Source organism: Plecotus auritus (genome assembly GCF_963455305.1).
Source record: "Plecotus auritus genome assembly, chromosome: 6".
NCBI classification, from domain to species: Eukaryota; Metazoa; Chordata; class Mammalia; order Chiroptera; family Vespertilionidae; genus Plecotus; species Plecotus auritus.
In genome coordinates this window covers 59462297-59488786 of record NC_137773.1, presented here as the reverse complement: position 1 = coordinate 59488786, position 26490 = coordinate 59462297, and the positions used below count along the sequence as shown (strand labels likewise).

General features: G+C 37.6%; 2 protein-coding genes across 4 annotated transcripts in view; both read left to right on the top strand.

Annotated features, from left to right (window-relative positions):
* LOC308251649 (lipopolysaccharide-responsive and beige-like anchor protein) overlaps nt 1–10880 on the top strand; it is a gene marked incomplete at its 3' end in the record, with an annotated part of 65574 nt that extends 54694 nt beyond the window's left edge. The window contains exons 2-4 of the mRNA XM_080675393.1: nt 6110–6341; nt 6884–6984; nt 10791–10880. Of these exons, the coding sequence (XP_080531519.1) occupies nt 6110–6341; nt 6884–6984; nt 10791–10880 (423 nt within the window). The remainder of the gene's footprint in view (nt 1–6109; nt 6342–6883; nt 6985–10790) is intronic.
* Nucleotides 10762–26490, top strand: part of LRBA (LPS responsive beige-like anchor protein) — a 526493-nt gene continuing 510764 nt past the window's right edge. For all 3 annotated transcript variants that reach the window (XM_080671788.1, XM_080671787.1, XM_080671786.1), the window contains exons 1-7: nt 10762–10850; nt 15438–15559; nt 15648–15774; nt 16480–16599; nt 20161–20307; nt 25414–25611; nt 25788–25921. In XM_080671788.1, the coding sequence (XP_080527914.1) occupies nt 15507–15559; nt 15648–15774; nt 16480–16599; nt 20161–20307; nt 25414–25611; nt 25788–25921 (779 nt within the window). In that variant the 5' untranslated portion in view covers nt 10762–10850; nt 15438–15506. The remainder of the gene's footprint in view (nt 10851–15437; nt 15560–15647; nt 15775–16479; nt 16600–20160; nt 20308–25413; nt 25612–25787; nt 25922–26490) is intronic.

The window sequence follows — 26490 nt, the reverse complement described above, 5'->3', positions numbered from 1 at the left end:
CTCATTAGGGAAGAAGAAGAAAATGTCAATGGGGAGGCATTATAGATCATGCCATGGCATTGTAATTTTCCCTCAGCTTCTCCCTATTAATAAGTTTCTAGTGCCTGTAAATGTGTATAGGTTCCCTTTCACTTAGGAATGGATTCATAGGGATAAATTGGATCAGCACTTGAGATCAGCACTTGAGATCAGCACTTGAGATCAGCACCTTGAGATCAGCACCTTGAGATCAGCACTTTTAAAAAGTAAATACATTTCTGAAGGATGCAGCTAAACAAAAGAAGCTTATTCTTAGTCCATTTTGCAAAACAAATGGACAGGTCCAGAGAAAAAAGTGATTTGTTACAAGATATCTAGGAGCATAGGCTGTGATTGTAGTCTGTCCAGTTTTTATATTATACCTTATTCTTGCCCTATTTTTCAGGAAAAATTTAGCAAATTTTCAGGGAAAACATGGCTTCACTTTGAAGTATTAGAATTTTCTATGTGTTACAAACTTTTTAGTTGCATATATGTTTTGAAGAGAATATTATTTTTGGTTTATATGTATTTCTTGCTTTTCTGAAAAGACAAGTGTCTTCGGTTTAATTACTAATTTCAGTTTAGATCACTTCATTAATATAACCATTGGTAAGAAGATCATCATGCCCAATTAAAGTTCTTTTTTTTTCCCAATTAAAGTTCTTAATACAAAAGTTGTGAAGGTTTATTTGAATTCTTTGAATAATATGCTTTAAAATTTCTATAATCTTCAACGTTAAACTATAACCTATAGAAAGCACACTATGCCACCCTGAAGGTTGCTATAAAAATTGTTTATGAAGTTCAGGCCAAGACTAAAACATGTTGAAATAGAGAGTTTTGAAAAATGTTCTATATAGCAAAGGAGACCAAATCATGCTAAAATGCAGAAAAAGACTATACATCAGTTTCCAGGCTACATTATTCAAAAAAAATACAACCATAAAAAAGGTAATAAGATTACATTTTCACATTTCATGGCTAGTAAAGTACATTAGGCTGCTCAGATATTCATAACTTACTGTGACATTTGGGAAGATTACATTTTGTAGTGCAGAGCCATTACTACAGCTCAGATAATAACTAGCCAGTGCCTGGACTTAGATTATGATCCCTGTCATTGGAAACAGATTTGTGTTTTGAAGGTTGATCAGTTTCCAATAACTATTAGAAAGGGTTAACATGACATACTGTAGACTCTGTGTATGTTTTTTGGTATAATAGATATGCGTACATATAGTATATCAAATATGCCACACATTTGTGTGTAGCAATTTCTGCCATCAATTTTCTCCTTGAAAGATATATTTTATAATATTTAAAGCAATGGATGAATATTTAAAACACCTGTCTAGATGTTCCTTTCATAATATCAACTCAATTTAAAAGCTGGTAAAATATTTGGGTTGTCTTTTTTTGGAAATTACTTGCAAAAATTATTTTATAGCTTCTTGGAAGGGTGGTTAATGATGGTAATAAACATATCAAAATGAAAGATTGATGTAAGCAGTATTATGGTGAAGGTAAGGTCTCTTAAGTTAGTTGCAACTTGGAGCTATTTAGATCTGTGTGAAGAATGTCCCAAAGTGTATATACTAAGAACTCTCCCTTTGCCCTCTTTCCTCAAAATTATCTTTTCAGAGGCAATCACTAGTTTCTTGTGTATCATTCTTAGGTATGTGTCTGTATGTTTTATGCTCACATTCTTCCACTTTCATTTTCTCACATAATGTATTTTATTTATTTTTTATTTTTATTTTTTTAATATATTTTATTGATTTTTTACAGAGAGGAAGGGAGAGGGATAGTTAGAAACATCAATGAGAGAGAAACATCAATCAGCTGCTCTATCCACTGAGCCAAACGGGCTACGGCTATTTATTTATTTTTTAAAAATATTTTTATTGATTTCAGAGAAGGAGGGAGAGGGAGAGAGAGATAATAACATCAATAATGAGAAAGAATCATTGATAGGCTGCCTCCTGTATGCCCCCTACTAGGGATTGAGCCCACAAATTTCAGGCATGTGCCCTCAAGTGGAATTGAACCTGGGACCCTTCATTAATCTGCAGGCCAACGCGCTCTCAGCTGACCCAAACGAGCTAGGGCTCACATAATGTATTTTAGATATTTTTTCATTTAAAATGGAGCTGCTTCATTCTTTTCAAAGGCTGCATTATATTCCCTTATGTAGTTATACACAACTTTACTAACCATTACTTTATAATGTTTTCTTTGGGGGATTGTTTCTTCTTTTTTCTATTCAAAAAATGCTAAAATGAAGTTTTTTCTAACATCATTACTTAAATGTTCTACAGATACATCTTTTGAGATTGAACCATATTTTTAACTGTATCAGTAATTTCATTACCAAATATTTTCTAATTTATAGTAATTTTTCAGTTGAAGCTCTTTGTTTTTCTAGATATAGATTATATAACCTGAAAATAATTGTAATTTCAAATCCTCCACTGCTGCCTTTTGGCTAAACGTGACTTCTGTATCTCTAGAATAATATCAAATGATAGTGAAGACACTGTATCCTCGTCTTGTTTCTAACTTTCATGAGAATCTTTCCAGTTTCCCTTTTTGAACATGATGCTGGCTTTTCAGGTGTGATTGATGCATTTTATTATTAAACAAAGTCTTTTTCTGTTGATATGTAGGAAGTATGATGGAAATATAAAATCACCATTTAGCAAATGTTCATTTAGTAATAACAGTCGCAGGTAAGATTCATCAGTGGATTATTAAAAGTTTGATGAGAAACAAAATATTTGTATAGTCTGAAAGTATTTCCCACAAGTGTTTTTAAAGTGGAAAAAGACTTAGCCGGTTTGGCTCAGTGGATAGAGCATCGGCCTGCGGACTGAAGGGTCCCAGGTTCGATTCTGGCCAACTGCACATGCCTAGGTTGTGGGCTCGATCCCAAGTAGGGGCCGTGCAGAAGGCAGCTGATCAATGATTCTCTCTCATCATTGATGTTTCTATCTCTCTCCCTTCCTCTCTTAAATCAATAAAGAAATATATATTAAAAAAAAAAAAGTGGAAAAAAATCTGATAGATACCACCTTAAACAAATTTATTCAAGTAACGTCACCAGTTGTGAGACATATTGACATCAGGTACCATCAGGTACCAAAAATGCATAACCTGAATTTAAACATGAAGGAAACAATGTAGATAAGACAGTCTATAAAATAGTATCAAAATCATGAAGTCAAAGGATGCCTGTCCCACTGTCTCAGTTTGGAGAAGAATAAGGGGATGCTGATCCTGGGTCAGAAAAAGGATATCAGTATGACAAGTGGCAACATTTGAGTAATATCTGTAGATTTCTTAATGGTATTGTGTCAGTGTGAATTTCCTGGTTCTAATGATGCTACTATGATTATATGATACTAGAGGCCCAGTGCATGAAATTTGTGCATGGGTAGGGTCCCTAGTGGCTGCTGGCTGCTGGCTGCCAGCTGGGGCCTCCCTTCTCTAGCTGCCGGCTGCTGGCTGGGGCCTTCCTTCATTCCATGCTGCCCCCAGGTGATCAGCACACGTCATAGTGAGTGATCGAACTCCCGGTCTCCTGGTCCAACTCCCAAGGAGACACTTTGCATACTAGGCTTTTATATATATAGATATTCACATTAGGGCAAGCTGAGTAAATGATGTATAGGAACTATCCTATTTTACAACTTTCTGAACCTTTGAAATTATTTTAGAATAGAAAAAGACAAAACAAGCAAATCATATTCACAAAAATCCCAAAAAAGTCTATTTTATAGTTCTTATGTAGCTTACAGAATTTTTGGGTGGACTAGGGCAGTGGTCGGCAAACTCATTAGTCAACAGAGCCAAATATCAACAGTACAATGATTGAAATTTCTTTCGAGAGCCAAATTTTTTAAACTTAAACTTCTTCTAACGCCACTTCTTCAAAATAGACTCGCCCAGGCCATGGTATTTTGTGGAAGAGCCACACTCAAGGGGCCAAAGAGCCGCATGTGGCTCGCGAGCCACAGTTTGCTGACCACGGGACTAGGGAATCGAGCATGTATACTTCATGACCAGGACCACAGCTAGGTGAACTGGCTCAATCACACCAAGGGGCTCTTTTAGCAGAAACCCAACTGTCATCTCCTTACACTGCTTCTTACTGATGATGCAGGAATTGTACACTGAAATCTCCTAGAAGAACCAAATGCCTTTACCTCTCTGCTCACCAGGAATTCTTATCTCCCTGCATGCAGATACTGTGTTATGTTGTTCATTTTTCTGTTTTTTCTTTCTCATGCCAGTGTATATCTTTGGCAGAACCTGGGACATATATTGATCTCTGGCTGCAAGGAGTTTTAATTGATTTCCTAATTCTGAACTTTCCTTGCTTTCCTGGATTAATCTCTAGTTGGTTATGTTTGTTATAAGCTGTTGGATTTTGTTTTGTGAAGTTCACTTTCTCCTAATTCTTGCCCACCTTTTGGGTTTAGGAATGCATAGGGAAAAACCAAGAAGTGTTCAGAAGGACAGGAGTATGGATAGGTGATATTTAAAAAATCTACTTTAAAGGGATAGTTCTGCATCCTGATACTAAATCTTTGTTTAATCATGTACCTTGATTTCACATAGGTAACTCTGACCTGCAGAATTTCAAGACTATTAACAATATATAACCATAATCTGTATGTTGAAAACTACAAAATACCAGTAATGTAAATTTAAAATTCTAAAAAAAGGATAGCTTTGCAAAAGGATAGCTTTTACATTGCAGAAGCATTTCACTTCTTTTAAACAATTGGGATTTGTTAAAATTTAAAAAACCTTCTGTTTGTGGGAGGCGGCTATGGTGAGATGGCAAGGTGGGGATAGGCCAGTACAGCTTTCTCTGGATGGATTTTCTGATAGTCAAGTCAATGAAATAAATTTTCTTGATTTCTGACTTTGTGTGTGTGTGACTAAAGTTATCCTGATGATTGACAGGGAAGGAGAGGCATCAAAATGTATATGTATAGTAAACCGTGGATTTGACAAATATAAACTTTGACTTTCGTGTTTGCTCTGAGCCATTTTTAGTTTTCCACTTTTGCTGTGAACTCATACCGAATATAGGTAGTGAAGGACTTCCAGGTTGCTATGAGTAGTTCACAGAATTTATAATTCATAAATGAAATATTGAATTAACTGAAAATGGAACTCCCATTTGACCCAGTAATCCCACTCCTAGGAATATATCCTAAGAAACTAGAAACACCAGTCAGAAAGGATATATGCACCCCTATGTTCATAGCAGCACAATTTACAATAGCTAAGATTTGGAAACAGCCTAGGTGCCTGTCAGCAGATGACTGGATCAGAAAACTATGGTACATCTACACAATGGAATACTATGCTGCCATAAAAAAGAAGGAATTCTTACCATTTGTAGCAACCTGGATGGAATTGGAGAACGTTATGCTAAGTGAAATAAGCCAGTCAATGAAAGAAAAATACCACATGATCTCACTCATTTGTGGATAATAAAAAACATAAACTGATGAACAAAAAGATAGATACAGAGGCAGTAAAGCATCAAACAGACTGTCAAATTACAGCGGGAAGGTTAGGGAGAGGTGGGGGAAATAAGAGATCAACTGAAGGACTTATATGCATGCATGTAAGAATAACCAACGGATGCAAAACATTGGGAGGTGAGGGCATGTATGGGAGTGGGGTGGTAAGATATGTACACATATAATACCTTAATAAAAAAAAAAAAGCATTAGAAGCAGTTAAAGAGCTAAGTTAGATCTTTATTCATAGCAGGGCAGTAGGTAGTGATTTACCTGACATCTCATATTTGTTTTTGTTGAAAAAAATATTTCCATTTTTATATTCCAAGTCTTGCTTGACTTTGTGTTATGCTAACTTGAAGATTTCTTTGAGATTTTTATAGGGGTGTGTGTGTGTGTGTGTTTAACAAAGACCCTTTTAATGTTGTAAGACCTAGAAAAGAATGTGTACAGATAATAATTGCCAAGCTAAAGCTTAGGAACATGCTCCAGTTATATTGAATGAAGAAGTACTAATGCTTATAATTTTTTTTTTTTCCTTTTGGAAGTTGGTAGGTGGGCAGTTTGATTTGGAAATGAATTTCATTATCCAAGAAGGTGAGAGTATCATCTGCATGGTGGATCTACTAGAAAAATGTGACATTACTTGCCAAGCAGAAGTTTGGAGCATGTTTACAGCCATTCTGAAGAAGAGCATACGAAATCTTCAAGTCTGCACTGAAGTAGGCCTTGTTGAAAAAGTGCTTGGGAAAATTGAAAAAGTTGACAGTATGATAGCAGGTATGGGTTTTCTGTGGTACAATGGATGTGAAGAAATAAAGTTTGATTCTTAAGTACTGTATTTTTCTTGTATAGTAGCTAGAGGCCCGGTGCATGAAATTCATGCACTGGGGGGCGGGAGGTGTGTGTTCCTCAGCCCAGCCTGCGCCCTTTCGCAGTCTGGGAGCCCTCGGGGGATGTCCGACTGATGGCTTAGGCCCACTCCCCACCGGAGAGGCTGCCGCCACCGCCGCTGCGCTCACCAGCCATCAGCCCAGCTTCTGGCTGAGCGGCGCTCCCCCTGTGAGAGTGCAGTGACCACCAGGGGGCAGCTCCTGTGTTGAGAGTATGCCCCCTGGTGGTCAGTGCACGTCATAGTGACTGGTTGTTCCACCGTTCGGTTTCCATATTACTCTTTTATTATATAGGATATTTATTTAAGAAATACTTGAGCATCTGACATATAACTGGAACTTTAGTGTCTGAACTCTTAAGCACTGTATATTTTAATCCTTCAAGAAATATAAGTAGCTTAATTATTTTGTTGTTTTCTTTGTTTCCAGATCTTTTAGTTGACATGTTGGGAGTGCTGGCTAGCTATAATTTGACAGTTCGAGAACTAAAGCTATTCTTCAGTAAACTTCAAGGAGATAAAGGACAATGGGTAAAATAAAACTAAGTACTCTTTGGTATTTGAAAGTATACAGAGGGATCAGATGTCAAATTGAAGGAAAGGGATCAACTAAAATAACATTTAGATCTATACAGATGCTTTGCCATGACCTGACACAGATGTGGATTAAGGGAGCTAGGTGTTTTAGGCAGTAAATTGGTCCTTCTTCACATTGCTATTCTTCACTATATATCCAACATTTTTTTTTTTGAGGAAAAGGGTAAGGACAAAAAATTAAAAGTTTTAGGTTGCAGCACCCAGATTCTCTTTCTGTTGATCTGAGTAGTATACCTGTGGCCCTTACATATGAATGACCCACTCAATGAACAAAAAAACCCCACACCTTTTAGGTAATTGGATCCACCTCCTTAGATGCAACTTAGTGGATGGTGTGATGGTCAACTTATTTTGAACTCTAGCTGCCTTATCAAACTGTTTTTTTCTACTACTTAGTTATTTCTCCCTTAGAATACTAGCAAATATTTTATCCATTTTGCATTTCTAGGCTTACTTTAGTGCCCTTTAGAGATTGTTGTTCATAGCAGCTGCTAGCTAATCCTTAATCTAGCTCTGTTTAAGTGTATTTAAACTTGTGCTCTGAGTTATGTACTCTATTGTATTAAAATGGTTAGACTCTTTAGCCTATTTGTATCAAACTCTAGTTCTCTGGCTACTTTTAAGATGTTATCACTAATTTTCAGCAATTTTTATTTATGTGGTTTACCTTGTGTTTATCTTTGTTAAAGTTCTTGAATCTGTGGGTTATACTATAATTTTCATCAAATTTGGAAATATTTTGCTCATTATTTATTAAAAAAATTTTTGGTCCCTTTTCCCTTTCTTCTGGGACTCCAATTACATGTAGCTAGCGCTCTCTCTCTCTCTCTTAAATTAAAAAAATTAATTCCTAGAGAGGGAGGGAGAAGGAGAGAAAGAAAGAAACATCAATGATGAGAGAGAATCATCGATTAGCTGCCTCCTGCACGCCCCCTACTGGGGACTGAGCCTGCCACCCAGGCATGTGCCCTGCCCAGAAATCAAATAGTGACATCCTGGTCCATAGGTCAATGCTCAATCACTGAGCCACATTGCCCAGACACATGTAGCTCTGTTGAGTCTCCCACAGTCACTGAGATCTCTTTACTTTTTTCCCAATCTTTTCTCTTCGTGCTTCATTTTACATTGCTTTATTGCTATATTTTAAGGTAACTTATCTTCTGTACTGTTTATTCCATCCATTAAAAATTTCAGATTATTTTTTCTGTAAATTTCAGATATTTTTTATATCTGTAAAATTGCTTCCTTTTTTTAAAAAAAATATATTTCTATTGATTTCAGAGAGGAAGGAAGAGGGAGAGAGAGAGAGACAGAAACATCAGTGATGAGAGGGAATCATTGATCACCTGCCTCCTGCAAGCCCACAACCCGGGCCTGTGCCCTTGACTGGAATCGAACCTGGGACCTTTCATTTCACAGGCTGACACGCTATCCACTGAGCAAAACCGGCCAGGGCATTGGTTCCTTTTAATATGTTCTGTTTTTACCTCATTATGTCCATGTTTTCTTTTAAATCGTTGGGAGTCTTTAGCATATTTTATTTTATTTTAAAATATATTTGTATCGATGAGAGAGAATCATTGATTGGCTGCCTCCTGCACACCCCATACTGGGGATTGAGCCAGTAACCTGGCCATGTGCCCTGGCCAGGAGTGGAACCAGGACCTCCTGTTTTATAGGTCGACGTTCAACCACTGAGCCACATTGGCCAGGCTTAGCATATTTTAATAGTTGCTTTAATGTTTTTACATATAGAAATTGTGTATCACTGGGCATGAACATTTTAAAAAAATCTTGCAACATAAACAAATTATTTTCTGAAAGGCTTTCACAGTGTATTATCTCTCAGCAGTGTCTGTGAAGGAAAGTGCTTATCTTTTTTTCTTTTTTTTTTTAATATGCTTTTATTGATTTTTTTAGAGAGAGGAAGGGAGAGGGATGGAGAGATCGAAACATCGATGAGAGAAACATCATCAATCTGCTGCCTCCTGCACACTCCCTGCTGGGGATTGAGCTTGCAACCCTTCCATGTGCCCTGACCGGAACCGAACCAGTGACCTCTTGGTTCAATCTGCTGCCTCCTGCACACTCCCTGCTGGGGATTGAGCTTGCAACCCTTCCATGTGCCCTGACCGGAACCGAACCAGTGACCTCTTGGTTCATGGGTCCACGCTCAACCATTGAGCCACACTGGCCGGTGAAAGTGCTGGTGTATTTTTGTTGATTGGTTTATAGAACAGGGAATTTTGAGGAATGACTTCTCTATATGGAAATGCTATAATACTGTATTTTTATTTCAGATGCAGAGTTAATTTTTGTTATTTCATTTTTGAATTTATTTTAAAAAATGAGTGTGATTGTATTTACTTGCTATTACACTTTTATAATAAGCAGAGTGGTTGATGGAAAATTTTTTGATCACTTATAAAAGTGAAGTTTTCCACCTAACGTTTAGGTAAAATTCTGCCAAACTCTTTTGGACAGTTAGTAATAACTTAGAGCAGCAACCATGTACGATGAAGGGGAGCCAGTGATTTCACTTATAGTATGACATGGTTTTGAGCTTTTAATAAAGAGGACTGTACTACACTTTATCTCATTTGCTTGTATACTGATTAAAATGATAATGTATATCTGATTGACCTTTGCTTTTTCTTGTAAATGTAAGTGAGGTTTTTCATTTTAGCTGTTGGTTGTTTAATGCTTCAGAGGAGATTGTGGATCAAAGAGGCATTAATCAAATAACTGTAATGTCACAACTTGTATAATATGTGCTATATAGTGAGGTATATTGTAGAATGAGATATTATAGGGAGATTTGGTTAGGGAAGTCTCAAAGGTTAGGGAAGACTGCCCTGAGGAAGTCACCATGAAGATGAGCTCTAAAGGATGGGTACTATTTGTTTAGTTATAGGGCAGGGAAATAGGCTTAGTGAGAACATTTTTAGCACAAGGAATAGCTTGTGCTCAGGCCCTTTTATGACAGAGAAGGCATTGTGGATGGAGTGCAGAGAAGAGAAAGTTGAAATGCAAAATGAGGCTAACAATGTAGGGAGAGGTAGATAAAGTATCTTGTAGGCCATGTTAGGGGTTTTGGTCTTTATTTTAAAGGCAATAGGAAGCTACAGGAAAGAATAATATCAAGGTAAAATTGTAGTGGTTAAAAGCATAGACTCTGGAGTCAGACTGAGTTCTTATCCCATCCTCTTCACTTACTACCTGTGTGACTCTGGACATGTTGTTCTGTCTCAGACACCTTCTTTACTGAATGGCTTAATAATTCCTACTGTGGTTATAAGGTTAAACTATTTTATTTTTAATATGCCCTTAAAGATAGAACCAGTAAGCATTATTTATATGTGAAATTAAAGTGTTTTAAAGAGGGATGGGTGGTGGGTTGATTTACTTGGTAATTTTAAGATATCATTTTTGCTGCAGTGTGGAGAAGAGTTTTAAGTGTCAAATATTGGCTCATATTTACTAAATACCTCATACATCTTATAGTATTTCAAAAAGATGGCATAGAGTTTGTTGCTTACTTATTAAAATAGTTGAAAATAACATTTCTCTCGTTATTTTATGCTTTTTAGCTTATAGCATTATTTGGTTATTCTTGGGTATATTGAAGTATGACTGTATGAAAAAGTAGGTAGTTTTGTTTAATGGTACATAATATGGTTAATGAACTGGTAATTATTTTCATAGCCTCCACATGCTGGAAGTTGCTCTCTGTGTTAAAGCATGTGCCTCAGAAGTATGGTCCTGATGCCTTTTTCAACTTTCCAGGAAAAAGCGCTGCAGTAAGTAATCTTAATGAGGAAGTCACTTGAAATTCTTTCTTATGCTTCTTTAAAGTACAGCCCTGTAAAACACCCTGCCAGGTTCTGTATTAGGTAGAAACTTCTTTACACTACCTTAATCTTCACTGCAATGGTGCATGTTACTTTTTACTAACAGTTTGAGAGGTGAAGAAATAGAGTTTCAAAGAACTTAAGAAAGCTGCCAACTCACACCTTAGGGCAATAGAATAAGAGCCCAATTCTTTTTAACATAGTAGTCACGATGTCTTATGGACTTCTCTCTGCATTCCAGATGTTTATATGTAACACTTTCACTTTTATCTTTCTGAACGTCTTTATTTAGTGTTATATAATTCTTTATTTCTGTTTCTTTTACACCTGGTGTGCAGAATGAGAGTAACTCTTCGACTTGTGAGTTTCCATATTATATCAGTCTTAAGCATTCCTATAAGCTGTTGATCAGTTTATAAATAATTATGTATATTGATAGCATCTGTAATGTTTTGAAACATTATATGACTATAATATTTAATGTATATATGTTATTTATGGAAGCTTTTTTTTTTTAAACCTTTTCATTATTATGTTGTTCTTCCTGTTACAAGCAAACGTTTTCTTTGAAGACATTTCAGCCGGTTCTTTTTCTGAACTTACCTTTTATTCATTTTTTACTTCGGTTCTCATAATATCTTACTTGCTTGTTAGACTCTATGTAGCTTGGCAATACCTGTAGAAATAAAAGAGTGTTTTAAAATAGTAATATTTGAATTTTTTACACAAAATAAAACTTCTTTCTTTGTAATTTTTTATTGCTCATGTTTTTCCATTATATTTCCTTAATAAACATTTTAGATATGAAGCTTTCCAGAGTAATTTGACTCTGTTAGCATTGAGCTTCTCATTCTTATCATTTGTCTTGAACATTAAAAATCTATTCACTTGAGATTAACCATTTTTAATGGATGTTATAATTTTATTATTTATAATTCTCTGAGACTATCATGTGTCTATTGCACTTACATGTGTCTTGAAATTGGGGCCGTTAAGCTAAAAAGTTTTTGGAGCTTACAGTGAATAGATGTTTTAAATATATTTAGTGACTCATTTCTTTCCTTTAAACATAGATTTTAGAGGGAAGTTAAAATATTCATGGATAAATTATTATTTTTTAATCCTCACCTGAGGACATGCTTATTTATTTTGGAGATGGGGTGAGGGGAGGGGGAATGTAGGAGGGAGGAAAGAGAGAGAGAGAAAGAGAGAGAGAGAGAGAGATGAGAGAGAGAGAGAGAGAGAGAGAGACACACACAAACATTGTTCAGTTGCCTTCTTTATTTGCCCTGCCTGGGGATCCAACCCTAAAACCAGGATGTGCCTTGACTGGGAATTGAACCCACAACCTTTCACTATACGGGACAGTGTTTCAACCTACTCTGCTACACTGGCCAGGGCACGGATAAATTTTTTACAAAACTTACACATCTATTTTTTTTTTTTTTTGTGAGAGAGAACATATATATACAATGAATGTGTATTCTTTATTTTTTTTAATCCAACAGTCTTTTAAATAAGCCTCTTGAAGTCACAATAGTATTATTACATAAACTAGAGGCCTGGTGCATGAAATTCATGCACAGGGGGTGTGTGTCCCTCAGTCCAGCCTCCAGCCTCTCCAATCTGGGACCCCTCCAGGGACGTCTGACATCCCTCTCACAATCCAGGACTGCTGGCTCCCAACCGCTCGGCTGCCTGCCTGCCTGATTGTCCCTAACTGCTTCTGCTGCCAGCCTGATCACTCCCTAACCACTCCCCTGCCAGCCTGATCAGCACCTAACTGCTCCCCTGCCAGCCCGGGTTGCCCCTAACTGCCCTCCCCTGCTGGCCTGGTTGCCCCTAACTGCCCTCCCCTGCCGACCTGATTGCTCCCAAATGCCCTCCCCTGCTGGCCATCTTGTGTCCACATGGGAGCAGCCATCTTGTGTGTTGGAGTGATGGTCAATTGCTTATTACCTCTATTATATAGGATTTGGCTCTATGATGTTTTCATGTTTTATGGAATATTTTGTAAACTTGAAAATAATATATATGTGTATATGATACATATAATTGTGTATATGATAAAAGCTTGTGTAATATGATTTTTTTAACAGTTTTATTGAGCTATAATTGACATACTATGTAATTCACTCATTTAAAGTGTATAATTGAATGGTTTAGTGTGTTCACAAAGCTGTGCAACCATAATTACAGTTAATTTTAGAACATTTCATCATCGTCCCAAAGAAAAATTTTATTCATCAACAGTCACTGTTCATTTCCCCCAAACTCCCAGGCCAGGTACCCACTACTCCACTTTTTGTCTCTATGGGTTTGTGTATTCCAGACAATTCATACAAATGGAATCATACAGTATCTTTGTGATCTGTTTTTTTTTCACTTAGCATACTGTTTTCAGGGTCTGTCCATGTTGTAACATGTAGCAGTGCTTTATTCCTTTTTGTGACTAATATTCTAATGCCAAAAATATACCTTGTTTTGTTTAATCATTCATTCACTAGTAGATATTTGAGTTGATTTCACTTTTTGGCAAGGCAGCAATGGGCTTTTATGTACAAGGTTTTGTGTGGACATATGTTTGAATTTATCTTGTGTGTGTGTACCTAAGAGTGGAATTGCTGGGTCATATGGTGCATGTTTAACCATTTGAGGAATTTCCAGGTTGTTTTCCACAGTGGCAGTATTATTTTACAATCCCAGAAGCAATTTATGGGGTTCCAATTTCTTCACATGCTTGCCAACACTTGTTAATAACGTCTGTCTTTTTTATTATAGCTATTATAGTGGGTGTGAAGTAGTGTCTCCTTGTGGTTTTGGTTTTCATTTTGTTTAATGGCTAATGATGTTGAGCATCTTTACAAATGTCTTTACTGGCCATTTGCATATCTTCTTGGAGACATGTCTGCAGATGTTTTTTTCATTTAAAATTTTTATTTTTCTTTTTATTATGAATTGTGAGAGTTCTTTCTATATTCTGGTACATGTTACTTATCAGATACATGATTTGCAAATGTTTTCTTTTATTATTTTGCCTTTTCTCTTAAAAAAATGTTTTTATTGATTTCAGAGAGGAAGGGAGAGGGAGAGTTAGAAACATCAGTAACAAGAGAGAATAATTGATTGGCTGCCCCCTGCATGTCTCCCTGCAACCTGGACATGTGCCCTGACCGAGAATCGAACTGTAACCTCCTGGTTCATAGGTCGACACTCAACCACTGAGCCACACTGGCTAGGCTTTCTTTACTTTCTTGATGGTATCCTATAAAGCACAAAAATTTTTAATTTTAAACATGTCCAATTCGCCGTAACTGGTTTGGCTCAGTGGATAGAGCGTCGGCCTGCGGACTGAAGGGTCCCGGGTTCGATTCCAGTCAAGGGCATGTACCTTGGTTGCAGGCACATCCCCAGTGGGGGGTGTGCAGGAGGCAGCTGATCGATGTTTCTCTCTCATCGATGTTTCTATCTCTCTATCCCTCTCCCTTCCTCTCTGTAAAAAATCAATAAAATATATTAAAAAAAAAAGCATGTTACTTTGTAAATATGGTATACAGAGAAGGTTTATTTTAAAAAAAATAAATATGTCCAATTCATATATTTTTTCTTTTGTTGCTTGTGTTTTAGTGCCATAATTAAGAAACATTTTCCTAACCCAGTGTCATGAAGATTTACCCTAATTTTTTAATGAGAGTATTATAATTTAAGCATTTACATTCACATCTATGATCCTTTTGGGGTTAGTTTTTGTATCTGATGTAAGAAGTGATCAACTTATCCCAGCATATTTGTTTAAAAAACGATTCTTTCCTCATTTAATTGTCTTGACAGACTTGTTGAAAATCAACTGACCACGAATATAAGGTTTATTTTTGGGCTTTCTGTTCTATTCCATTGATCTGTATTTCTGTCTTATACCACACAGCTTCATTACAGTAGCTTTGTGCTGTAGGTTTTGAATTTTCTGTTATGAGTACTCTCTAGTATTCTTATTTTTTAAGATTCTGGGTCCCATGGCATTACTATGATCTTTTAAATAAAAATTTAAATCAAGTGGTAAAGTCATGTATATAGTGACTTCTCAATACAGTTTAAAAATGTTGTGAAAAAATTGTTACAAACAAATCCTCTTCAACTTTATATTTGTTGTTACAAAATATCATATTCCAAGCTTTTCCCTTAACTTTTATTCCTTTTTTGCGCATCTTTCCCTATTCTATTACCTTAACATTTCAACAACAAAATTCTACTTTGATATCACTGCCTATCTCTTTTAATTGGAGTATCTTTAATATGTTCATTGTTATTTCATAAATAAAGCAAACAAATTAGTGTGTCCAGGAGGTCACATAGGATGTTTCTAATGTTTGATTAAATATCATTATTGCATACTTAGAAATTATTGAAAGTCTTCCAGGTAAAGATTCTAGATATTTTAATCATGACACAGAATACTAAGCATTGTAAAATCTAATTTTCATGATTTCACTAATAAAGTTTTTCATGTGAGTCAGTAACTCAGTTTTTTTTCTTTAGGCAATTGCATTACCTCCTATAGCCAAATGGCCATATCAGAACGGTTTTACATTTCATACCTGGCTTAGAATGGATCCTGTAAATAACATCAATGTGGATAAGGATAAACCGTATTTATATTGGTATGTATTTCTGTTCCTTAGTGTTAATTATCTTACTTTGAAAATGAGAAGGATATTTAGAGGTAAAATGAAAACCTATTCTCTAAAGTTTCAGAACCAGCAAAGGTCTTGGTTATTCTGCTCACTTTGTTGGGGGCTGTTTGATTATAACCTCCATAAAGTCGAAAGGAAAAGGCTTTCAACATTGTGTGAAATTTGATTTCAAGCCACAAAAGGTATGTGATCTTCTGAGTCATAGTTGTGTTAACAAGTTATACTAACCTTCAAGATGCTTTGTTTGAATATTATTGTCATAATATGTGGTATATCACAGCTCTGTTTATACTGCTTCAGAAAATGAAGAATAAATCACTGGACGATTACTAACCTCTGATTTGGATAATAAAAAGAGTGGGTATTTAGTTATTTGTAGAGTTTAAGCAAAATACAAGGTGAAAATATCAATGGCAAAAATTTTAGTATTATTACTACTAGTAGTAATATGTGTTATCTTTAGTACTTTAAAACTTACAGATTAATAAGTGTTTTATAAAAATGTGTATATATACATATATAGATAGGTGGGTATAAAGATAGATGGATATATAGATAGATAAAGCAAATATGACAAAATGTTGACAATTGTGGAATCTAGGTGGCAAGAAAGAGGGTGTTTGTACTAAACTTTAAACTTTTGAGGGGTTTATTAGAAAATTTTCATAATAAAACATTAAAATATTATAGTTAAGTTCTTATCCTCTGAGAGCTCCCTTGATTATTATTACAGAGGTTGAATATTGAATTTAATATAGTTAGTCATATTATTTTTTTCATTGTAATTTATCATTTAATTTGTACTAGTTACCATCAATGTGATTGAGTTATTAGAAGGATTATTATATCTCCCTCCCTTTTTTTTAAAACTGTTTTTGCTTATTCAGTGGTATATGGTAACTATAGTGCACATTTATAACCGATGGAAGAACAGTGAGCTTCGGTGTTATGTGAATGGTGAGCTAGCTTCCTATGGAGAGATAACATGGTTTGTCAACACCAGTGATGTAAGTAGTTTGAAATGTTAAGATGAAAAAAAAATTATTTTAAAAGCATGAACTTTTCAAATAAGAAATATATTTTACATTGAATATAAATTTGGGATACTACAGTGGTGTGTTTTTATAGTCATAGTTTGTCTATTATGTTTTTAAATTTTTATTCTTATTGTTGATAGTGTAACAGGTATCTCCCATTTGCTTCCCTCTTTGCCCACCTCTTCCCAGCCCCTACCCTCCTTTCTCTCCTCCCCTGGCTTTCACCACACTGTTTTCTGCAACCAGGGGCTATGCATATATGTTTGTTGGCTAATCTCTTCAACAATAGAACTGTGTTAATGTGTCACATAAGATATTACTCAGTTCTTGTTATAAAATTATTCTGTATAGGGTAGAGATAAAGATTTATATGAAACATTGGGTATATCTTGAAAGTGTGTGTCATTGGTCCATTGATCAAATTAAATGTGTGAGATGTACTACAGGGTTCTGATAATTTTTATAAATGAGTTAGATGATGCATACTTACAAATTTTGCATATAATTTGTAGCTATTATAGATAATTATTATGTTACAATGTTTTCAGGATTCAAAAAAAGATCCATATGTTAGAATTAAATTTAAATATCTTCCTCCCCCAGGTTATGTTCTTAATAGAAAGTTTAAGAAATACAGATCAGCCTTGTTGGCATGGCTCAGTGGTTGAGTGTCGACTTATGAACCAAGAGGTCACTGGTTCAATTCCCAGTTAGGATACATGCATGGGTTGCGGGCTCGATCCCCAGTGTTGGGCGTGCAGGAGGCAGCTGATCAATGATTCTCTCTTATCATTGACTAGAGGCCCAGTACACGAAATCTGTGAACTGGAGGGGGGCATCCCTCAGCCCACCCTGCCTCCTCTCACAGTCCGGGAGCCCTCAGGGGATGTCCTACTGAAGGCTTAGGTGCGCTCCCTGCAGGCCTGTCATCAGTAGGCCACCCTCTGCAGGAGGCAATCTGGCTGATCAGGGGAAGGCACCACCCCCATCACCCCGCTGCTGCTGCCACTGCTGGCCACCGCAGCCGCCAAGGTGTTTTCATCAACATGGACTCCAGTCCCTTCACCATGAAAAAATGACAACTTTCTTTAGGCATTTTTGAGATGTCTCTTTCATAGGATATGACTTTTTTTTTTTTTTTATCCTCACCTGAGGATATTTTTCCATTGATTTTTAGAGAGCATGAAAGAGAGAGGGAAAGACAGAGAGAAACATCAATGTGAGAGTGACACTTTGATTGGTTGCCTCCTGTATCCTAAAGTAAAACTGCTAAATTAGATACAATCTGGCTAATGTCCTATAGGACAATAAAACCATCACTTTTTGAATTGGTGTGTCTTCTAGATAGAAATTAGTTACATCTTTAAAAGTCTAAGAATTCTTTTCATCTTCTCACTTTGCTGATCATCATATGTAACTTTCCAGGGCTTTAAAATATCAAAATATATGGAACTTATTTAATTGTAAATAGTGTGTCAGAGTTATGTGTTTCATAGAAAAGGAAATGATCATTCTGTGGGCCTCTGATGCCCCAATTATACTGAAGGGACTTGCTGTCAACATTTTACTCCCAGGCCTGTGCTGGGCCGTGGCCTGTGCTCCCAGCCTGCTTGGCGGGGCCGCCCTTGCCTCCTGGGGCTGGCGATGGTCCCGGGAGCCTGCGGGCATGGCTTGGCACTGCTGCCCTCGCCTCCCGGGGCCGGCGATGGTCCCAGGAGCCTGTGGTCTTGGCGCCCATCCCCGGGACTCAGGCCGCTTGGCGCTGCCCCACCCCCGGCCACTTGGTGCCTGTGCATGCAAATTAACCCACCATCTTTGTTGGGTTAATTTGCATACTCCTGATTGGCTGATGGGTGTCATGGAGGAATGGTCAATTTGCATATTTCTCTTTTATTAGTGTAGATGTTTCTATCTCCCTCTCCCTTCCTCTCTGAAATAAAATATATTAATAAAATTAAAAAAAAAAGAAATGTAGACCAGGGAAATGAATACAAAGTGTGTATCACCCATTCACCATTATCTCCTTTTATTTTTTTATTTTCTTTAAACTTTACTTTTATTGTCGAAAGTATGTCCCTGTTTTTCTTCTATTGACCCCCTTCACCATGCTCCCACCCAACTCCTCCTTTTATGTATATCTTATGCTATATGTATTTACATATTTATAATGCTAGTCTTAAGAGCTCAGGTTGTTGTAACAGATTAGGTTTGAATATCAGCTCTTTGAATATCTGTCATTTAATGACTATATGACCTTAGTTAATCTATTAGGCCTCAGTTTTCTCCACCTAAAAATGGGTATAAAATAGTATCTATCACAGAAGATTAATGTGATTAAATGAGATACTGTTCAAAGATACACTAGCAGATTGCTCAATAACTGTTCTCATTATTGTATTGTTTTTTAAACCTGTTTTTTCCCTTACATTAAACTTGATGAAGTGCTTCTTGCATTACAAGCATTGTAATAAATACCTTTATTTTCTAAAAGCCCCAATGTTGCAAGATAAATACTATTTTAATCTCCATTTTACAGATGAGACTGAAGCACAGAGAGGTTAGGTAACTTGCCAATATCAGCAGCATGGTTTGTCTTTAGAACCCAAGTGTTAGTTAACATATTCCCTAAGGTCAATACGTGTTTCTCAGCATTCTTTCTAATGGTTTCTAGGTACACAATGATACTTTCAAAGAGATATGAACAAGTTTACTTTTTGTCCTCTTTGTACACATGGGTTTTCTTAAATGTGGTTTTTGCAACCTGGATGTTGTTAAAAGGATTTTTTTTTTTTGTAGAAGAAAAAAAATACACCTGCCTTTCTGGATTTATACATTTCTATTGAGGGATTGCATCTATTCCCATGACTTTACTCATCATCTATATCCTGATATCTGCAAAAAGCTGTCTAAAATTTTATTTAATATTAAGACTACATGTAAAATCAATATTCTATATATAAATCATCCCTCCTGTCAACAAAAACCTTGGGATTTTCTTGCATGAGAACACTAATGTGGTGGAAAGCTTTGTATTTTGTTAAAAAAGAAAATAAAACCACAGCTATCAGGTGCAAAAAAACTCTATTTTTACAGTTTTAACTTCTCACCAAACCTATAGGACCCTGTTGATAGTTGTTTCTCTGTTCACATGAGCTCACAGTAAAGGCAGATTCATTATGTCCCGAACTTAGCTCTTGATTTTCCTCCATGCTCCAAAGCCTACTCTTCTGTCTGGTTCTGGGGTTACCCAGTTATGAACCTTCAGAGTCCATAATGAAATCTCTGACTCTGTTTCCTACAGTTACTTTGTCATCAAGTTTTGATTTTACTTTGGTAAACGTGTCTTATCTGCTTTTCTGTGAGGTATTTCTTGATCACTACAACAGATGGGAAAGAATGAAGTGTAATGGCTAAATGAATTATTTTAATCTATTCGGATTTCAGTTTAAAATGAACATTTGTACCAATTTAGGTTGTTATTTCTGGAGAAGTTAATTTTTTCCTAATAAAATTTTCTGTGTTCTTTCACAGACTTTTGACAAATGTTTCCTGGGCTCGTCAGAAACAGCAGATGCTAATAGAGTATTCTGTGGTCAGATGACTGCAGTGTACCTTTTTAGTGAAGCTCTTAATGCAGCTCAGATCTTTGCTATTTATCAGTTGGGCCTGGGATACAAGGTACTTTACTTGCTGTTCACTGCTTAATCAGTGTTAGTTGAGCTTGATTTAAAGGTGGGTGATGCATGGGGCACCTTACTTTGGCTTATGGACTGTGTATGTCAAAGTAATCATGAGCACCACAGGAAGTCACAGGAGTCCAAGGGTACTTTAATTTTTTGAGGGAAATACAGTATACTTGTTATATGTGGAGCACTAGCTCAAGTTTCGACTTTTGATCATGCTGCATTTCTTATAATGACATTAATCTTTGAACAGCTAAGTTTTTAATAGTTACTGTGATAGAAAGCAAGTACCACATGAAAATTAGTGTGAAACAATGAGGATGAGGTATGAAGTCTGTTTCCAAAGTAGGAGAACTTGTGCAGTGACCAAGATGCATACACGTACCATTAATAAACTTAAGGGAACATGTTTTTTTTTTTTTTCTTCGAACTTGTGCATTAATCTTTTTAAATGGCTACTAAATTGTTAAAATATAAAGTTGTTTGGATCAAACTACTTAATAAACAGAAATGTTCAATATTTATTTTGGTCTAGAGCATACAAAATTACTGAGATGCTAAGAATGTCACAGACCAAGAAAATTTGGGAACATTAGGTAAAGCAATTGTTGGTCTAGTTTTTTAGGGAGCCATTTAATGTCTGCTATGTTTCTTTGAAAGCAAAATCAACTTTGCATTGATTTACATTTAATTACAATTAATTTAGTATTCATATATAAAGTTACCATATGATTGAACAGTCTTCTGTATATATATCCAAAATAATTGAAAGCAGGATCTAAAAAGAGATATTTGTGTTACGCATGTTCATTGCAGCATTATTTATAACTAGAGGCCTGGTGCATGAAAATTCATGCACTGGAGTGGGGGTGGGGGTCCCTCAGCCTGGCCTGCCCCCTCTCACAGTCCAGGAGCCCTCAGGGGCAGAAGGCGACGCAGTGATCAGAGGAAGGCGATGCCCCCATCACACCTCTGCTGCTGCCATTGCCAGCAGCGCAAGCCTTGGCCGGCCCTGGTTACCTGAGCCTCGGGCAGCCCTGGGCGGCTGGGTAGCTGCTATCTGAGGCTGGCCTGCGCCTCGGGCCGGCCCTGGGCGGCTGGGGGGCTGAGAGGACTGGGGGACTCCAGAGGCAGGCATGTGGAGCGGCTGGACCCACTTGGGAGCGGGCCTGGCTGTGCCATGCACCTGCCACCTCAGTGGGGCTAAGGAGACTGGGCGCTTCCATCTTGTGGCTGTGGGCGCTGCCATCTTTGAGGGCGTGGCAGTCAGTTAGCATATTCTCTCCTTATTGGCGGTGGGTGCCACCATCTTTGTGAGGGTGTGATGGTCAATTAGCATATTCCCTCTTTATTAGATAGGATAGCCAAGAAGTTGAAGCAACCTAATTGTCCATGAACAGATGAGTAAAGAAAATGTGGTATTACATACAGTGAAATATTATTTAGCTTTAAAAAGAAGGAACTCTGTCATGTGTAGTGACATGGTAAATTTTTTTTTTGAGGTATTAGTATTTATTTTTTAAAATAAATCTTTATTGTTCAGATTACAATTGTTCTTCTTTTTTCCCCCCATAGCTCCCCTCCACCCGGTTCCCACCCCACCCTCTGCCCTTGCCACCCCCCTCCATTGTCCTCATCCATAGGTGTACGATTTTTGTCCAGTCTCTTCCTGCACTCCCCACACCCCTTTCTCCCTGAGAATTGTCAGTCCACTCCCTTTCTATGCCCCTGATTCTATTATATTCACCAGTTTATTCTGTTCATCAGGTTTTTCACTTGACTTTTAGATTCACTTGTTGATAGATATGTATTTGTTTTTCATAATTTTTATCTTTACCTTTTTCTCCTTCCTCTTCTTAAAGAATACCTTTCAGCATTTCATATAATACTGGTTTGGTGGTGATGAACTCCTTTAGCTTTTTCTTATCTGTGAAGCTCTTTATTTGACCTTCAATTCTAAATGATAGCTTTGCTGGGTAGAATAATCTTGGTTGTAGGTTCTTTCTATTCATCACTTTGAAAATTTCTTGCCACTCCCGTCTGGCCTGCATAGATTCTGTTGAGAAATCAGTTGACAATCGTATGGGTGCTCCCTTGTAGGTAATTAACTGTTTTTCTCTTGCTGCTTTTAATATTCTCTCTTTGTCTTTTGCTCTTGGCATTTTAATTATGATGTGTCTTGGTGTGGTCCTCTTTGGATTCCTTTTGTTTGGGGTTCTGTGCGCTTCCTGGACTTGTAAGTCTATTTCTTTCACCAGGTAGGGGAAGTTTTCGGTCATTATTTCTTCAAATAGGTTTTCAGTATATTGCTCTTTCTCTTCTTCTGGCACCCCCATAATTCTGATGTTGGTATGCTTGAAGTTGTCCCAGAGGCTTCTTACACTATCTTCAACTTTTTGGAATTTTTTTTTCCTCTTTTTGCTTTTTCAGTTGAGTGTTTTTTGCTTCTTTGTATTTCAATTCTTTGACTTGATTCTTGTGTTCCTCTAGTCTGTTGTTGGGTCTCTGTATAATATTTTTTATTTCAGTCAGTGTATGTTTAATTTCTAGTTGGTCCTTTTTCATATCTTCGAGGGTCTCGTTATATTTATCGGCCTTTTCTAGGATATTCTTGAAAAGCCTTATAACCGTGGTTTTGAATTCTATATCCAGTCATTTGTTTTCCTCCATTTCTTTTGTTTGTGATCTGTTTCTTTGTTGCCTCATTTTCACTCCTTCCCTGAGTTGGTAGGGTAGGTTTGTGTGCTAGGTTTCCTATATGGCCCAGTGGGTCGGCCTCCCCAGTTAACCTGAGGTGGATACTCTTGGTGCACCCCTTTGTGGACTGTGTGTACAGCCTTGTTGTAATGAAGTCTTGATTGTTGTTGGTATCACTGGGAGGAATTGACCTCCAGGCCAGTTGGCTGTAAGGATCAGCTGTGTCTATGCTGGGAGAAGTTTGGTGCTGGAGACAGCCTTAAAGGATTAGCCTTGCCAAATTGCAAAAGTCTCTGTGCTCAACTTGGATGGGGTGGAGTCTCAGGGCGGAGCAGACAGTCTTGGCTTCCCATCAGTCTTGCCCTTGCGCGCGCGCGCCTCCAGTCCTCTGCCTTCCCCGGCTCCCGAGTCTCCACCCGAGAGTCCAGATTCCCCCCGTAAGAGCGTGGGTCCCCAGGGGCTCTCCTGGAACTGGGGTTCAGTGCAGTCAGAACTGGGGTTCAGTGCAGTCAGGAGCTTCCGACTCCCTTCTGCTAGGGAAAGCCTGTGGCAACCTCCACAGCCTTTGTGCACACTGGTGCGCGCGCCTCCAGACCCCTGCCCGCTGGGGCTCCCCCGGGTCTCCCCCGGGTCTCCGAGTCTCTGGGTGCCTTTCTCTCTAGCTGACAGTCCAGACTCCCCCTGTATGACCCTGGGTCCACGGGGTTTTACCCGGAATTGGGGTTCAGTGCAGTCGGAACTGGAGTTCAGTGCCATCGGGGGCTTCCTTCCCACTCCCGCCAGAGAAAGCCAGGCTCTCAGCCGCCCTTCCTCTCTGCGCGCACAAAGACCCTTTGCCGTACCTCCAATTCTCTGTGAGCTTTTCTCTTTCCTTCTAGTTGTATAATTTCCACTCAGCCAGCTTTCCTGTGGTTCTGGATGGTGTCCGTTCCGTCTTTTAGTTGTAGTTTTGAAATTGTTGTGCGAGGCAGCAGTTTAGGTGCTTACCTATGCCGCCATCTTGGTTTCTCGTGCTTTCCTCCCTTTATGTCATTTATGACCTGTTTCTTTGTCTCTGCATTTTGGCTGCTTCCCTGAGTTGATAGAGTAGCTTTGTGTGCTAGGTGTCCTATAGGGCCCAGTGGCTCAGCCTCCCCAGTTACTTGAGGTGGACACTCTTGGTGCACCCCTCTGTGGGATGTGTGCACAGTCTTGTAGTTAAGCCTTGATTGTTGTTTGTATCACTGGGAGGAATTGACCTCCAGGCCAATTGGCTGTGAGGATCAGCTGTGTCTACGCTGGGAGAACTTCTGTGTTGGAGACACCCTTATGAGACAAGACTTGCAAAAGTCTGTGCTCAGCTTGGATGGGGCGGAGTCTCAGGGCGGAGCAGGCAGCAATGCCTTCCCGTCAGCCCTGTCCTAAGAGGCCCCTGGGTCTCAGTGTCCCGTGGTAATCGCTGCAAGCACCTCTGAGAGAAAACCGTCCTCGAGTTTCGCCCGCTGCCAGACAGTTCAGTTTCTCCCCGAATGAGTCTGGGTCCCCAGAGTCTCACCTGGAACTGGAGTTCATAACCATAGGGAGCTTTTGTCTCCCTCCCGGTTGAGAAAGCTAGCCGTGTACTCAGTTTCCAGCCCTCCCCGCACGCGCGCCTCGGTACCTCTGCCTTCTGCAGCTCCTGTGAGTCTCAGTGTGCTTTTCTCTTTCCTTCTAGTTGTAGAATTTCCACTCAGCCAGCCTTCCTGTGGTTCTGGATGATGTCCGTTTTGTCTTTTAGTTGTAGTTTTGAAATTGTTGTGCAAGGCAGCAGTTTAGATGTTTACCTATGCCACCATCTTGGTTTTTCCGTCAACATGGTGAATCTTAAGATCATTATGCCAGTCACAAAAAGACAGATACTCTATGGTTATACTTAAACAAGTTACATAAAGTAGTGAAACTCACAGAATTAGAAAGTAGAATGGTGGTTACCTGGGAATGGTGGGAGATGGAAATGAGATGTTCACTGGGTATTGAATTTCAGTTTTGCAAGATTTAACAGTTCTACAGATTTGTTGTACAATGTGCATATATTTAACACTAATGTATTATAGACTTATAAAATTTATCATCTTAAATATTTTGTGCTTTTTACCAAAGATTTTAAATAATGACACTATAAAGACAAAATACTCTTGTGTATGTACTAAAGTTTTACGTTTTTTTAAAAATATAAGATTTTAATATCAAGTTGATTTGTTTTCCATTATATTTTTAACATGAATTCAGTCCACTTCAGAATTAAATGTGCAAGCTCATCCTAGTTGATTGTGTTAGGAAAATGATCAGTGGTGAATCTCCTTAAATTTTTATAACTGTGGTGCTTTGTATCTGGATTTTCTTTTTGTGGCATTCTATCTCAACTGTTCTACTTTTTTATTCTTAGGGTACATTTAAATTCAAAACAGAAAGTGATCTGTTCCTGGCTGAGCATCACAAACTTTTATTGTATGATGGCAAACTCTCCAGTTCTATTGCATTCACATACAATCCACGTGCTACAGATGCCCAGCTTTGCCTGGAATCATCCCCTAAGGACAACCCTTCAATTTTTGTTCATTCACCACATGCACTCATGCTTCAGGTACTAGCTAGAATCTTTTAAGAATATTTTAATGGTAACTTTTGATTTTTATTGATGTGTATTTGGTAGTTTCTATTAAATACATGCAATGTAACATTCTATTGTCTCTGTTATACTTTATTTTTAATGGTTTTGGAAAAGAAATCATTGGGATGTTTATGGTTCTATTTTATAAGGATGTGAAGGCAGTTTTAACACATTCCATCCAAAGTGCTATGCATTCAATTGGAGGGATACAAGTGCTGTTTCCACTTTTTGCCCAGTTGGATTATAGGCAGTACTTATCTGAGGAGGTTGACTTGACTATATGGTGAGTGCCTGTGTTTTTTTCTTTAATTTGATGTGAGTTACTGTCATTATTGTCCAGTTGCACAATAATTTTTCTGCCTTTTAAATTTGTTGTAGGGTTAAAAAATATAATTCAAAGAAACTTGTGAACTATAAATGTTATTACAAATTCATTTCAATAATAATAGTATTGATTTAAATTATTCCTTATCAGTAGGAAATGTAGAAGCTCTAAAAGAGGTTGTTTTTTTTTTTTTTTTTTTTGCCCAGCTGGCGTAGCTTAGTGGTTGAGGGTCAACCTATGAACCAGGAGGTCACAGTTTGATCCAGATTCCCAGTGGGGGGCATGCAGGAGACAGCCAATCAATTATTCTCTCTCTCATCATTGATGTTTCTCTCTCTCTCTCCCCCTTCCTCAATAAAAAGATACTAAAAAAATAAAAAGTTGTTTTTAATAAAGTTAGAAATAATGGATTTATCAGAAATAAATACATTTTTGTATAATATTCTAATTAAAAATTTTAAATTGTTATTTGGCAGTGACTTATGGGAATTTAGCTTTTCATATTTATTGATTGTATGTAATTGAAA